General features: G+C 46.8%; 1 protein-coding gene across 1 annotated transcript in view; it reads left to right on the top strand.

Annotated features, from left to right (window-relative positions):
• The window catches only part of trhr2 (thyrotropin releasing hormone receptor 2), a gene marked incomplete at both ends in the record, with an annotated part of 9,066 nt that overhangs the window by 1,249 nt on the left and 5,317 nt on the right, over nucleotides 1-2,500 (top strand). Inside the window, 2 exons of the mRNA XM_083665648.1 lie at nucleotides 585-717; nucleotides 1,324-1,617. Of these exons, the coding sequence (XP_083521774.1) occupies nucleotides 585-717; nucleotides 1,324-1,617 (427 nt within the window). The remainder of the gene's footprint in view (nucleotides 1-584; nucleotides 718-1,323; nucleotides 1,618-2,500) is intronic.

The raw sequence follows: 2,500 nt of genomic DNA, 5'->3' as shown, positions 1-2,500 counted from the left end.
ATTTGTTTAAGTAAGTGAATCATCTATCCAACAGTCATCATAAGACAAAGTAATCAATGCCCACACCAAGGGCCATTGGCAGTTGTAATGCCAGAAGCCTTTTTAAATTAATTTAATTTTTTTTTTTTTTTTATTAACAGGAGAGAACTTGTACAGGGGGGAAGTGGGGGTGAAGAGGTCTCAAGGGTAGGGGTCTATCAGATGTGTTTGGGGATGATGTGTACAGTGACTAGGGTCTATCAGATGTGTTTGGGGATGATGTGTACAGTGACTAGGGTCTCTGAGATGTGTTTGGGGATGATGTGTACAGTGACTAGGGTCTATCAGATGTGTTTGGGGATGATGTGTACAGTGACTAGGGTCTCTGAGATGTGTTTGTCATATCAGTGAGTGTTGTTGTTGTAGAATCATCTGTCAACAACAGAAATGTATATTTGGCTTTTCCCTCAACTCTCACACACAACACATATATATACATCTGTGTGTGTCTCATGTGTTTTTCATATGTTTCTAGTAACACACACACAGACACACACACAGACACACACACCTTTGTGTCTCTCATGGGTGTGTGTGTGTCTCAGGTACATAGCGATCTGCCACCCTATGAGAGCCCAGACTGTGTCTACAGTGTCCAGGGCCAAGCGCATCATCATGGGCGTGTGGATCTTCACCTGCATCTACTGCATCTCCTGGTTGTTCCTGGTCGACATACAGGTGAGGAGGTGCTAAATGGGATCCTTAGGACGACCGTAGCTTTAACCCTACACATAACCTTAACCTTAACCCTAGCCATAACCCTGACCCCATCATTCACCCTAACCCGAACCCTAACCCTAAACATAACCTAACCCTAACCCTAACCCTAAACCTAACCCTAAACATAACCTAACCCTAACCATAACCCTGACCCTATCATTCACCCTAACCCTGACCCTAACCCTAACCATAACCATAACCCTGACTCTAACCCTAACCCTAACCATAACCCTGACCCTATCATTCACCCTAACCCTGACCCTAACCCTAACCATAACCCTGACTCTAACCCTAACCCAGACCATAACCCTAACCCTGACCCTGACCCTGACCCTGACCCTGACCCTGACCCTGACCCTAACCCTGACTCTAACCTTAACTCTGACCTTAGAACCCATGGTTTTTAAGCAATGTATCACTTTATAATGTACACTTTTAATTGTATGTGGTGTATTTGGAGTGCGATGCATCATGTGTCTGTTAAGCCACGGAAGCTGAATACAAATGTCAATCTGCGTCTTAAAACGGACGACGTTCCTTTTGAACTTGACCTTCGACCCTCAGGTGAACCGGGACGGGAACGTGCAGTGTGGCTACAAGGTGTCACGTGACCTCTACCTCCCCATCTACCTCATCGACTTCGCCATCTTCTACGTGGTCCCTCTCCTATTGGCTATCGTGCTGTACGGCCTCATCGCCCGCATCCTGTACCTCAACCCGCTGCCCAACCGGCCGGACGGCACCGGCGCCACCGCCAGCGCCACCTTCAACGCCGCCACGCTGCGGCGGAGCTGCAAGGGGCCGGCGGAGGGCGGGAAGGGGGGGCGCACCAAGACCGCGCTGTCTTCTAGGAAACAGGTACGTGAGTCACAAGATAATGGCACCCCCCCCCCCTCCGCTCACGTAGACACACACACACACACACACACACACACACACACACACACACACACACACACACACACACACACACACACACACACACACACACACACCATTACCTTCCTGTGGCCTGGTAATAGAGTACCTCTAATGATGTTCCTCCTGGAAACTGTGTGTGTGTGTGTGTGTGTGTGCGTGTGTGTGTGTGTGTGTGTGTGTGTGTGTGAGAGAGGGGGTGCCATTATCTTATGACTCACCTCGGGGTGAAATGGATGTAATGGCTTCTGAGGCTTTTGAGCAAAAACATACTCACAAAAGACCCATGTGGGGTCCTCTGATCGCAAATTGGGGTCCCCTGAGAAAATACAACTCACCTCTATGATTTGATAAATAAGACCCAAACATTTGTATTCTGTGTGAAGACAAATAATGTGTGTGTATTGCACCTGTAGCCCATATGACTGTTGCAGTCTTTCAGGGTTCACATCGAACAAATTAAAGCATCTTAGGCGGTTAGAATACACTTGGATGTCATTATTATGTTGGGGTCATGGGAAATGATTGATGTCACACACACACACACACACACACACACACACACACACACCCACACACACACAAACACTGGTCAACCGCAGAATGCGGTTAAGTAGAACTCTTTCTGAATATCAGACATATTCTTAGACTTTCATTTGGGACCCAGACATTCATTGATCTATAGTGAACCTGGACTGATGGAACAGATGCAGTTTTGTCCACTTAGAATTAAAGGGGCAATCTGTAATTGGAACATCAATTTTTGGACTTGATATTTAGCCATGGATTCTTGATGAATATGATTTATATAATAGTTCTTACC

Source organism: Argentina silus, assembly GCF_951799395.1.
Source record: "Argentina silus genome assembly, chromosome: 3".
NCBI classification, from domain to species: Eukaryota; Metazoa; Chordata; class Actinopteri; order Argentiniformes; family Argentinidae; genus Argentina; species Argentina silus.
This window is presented reverse-complemented; position numbering and strand designations above follow the sequence as displayed.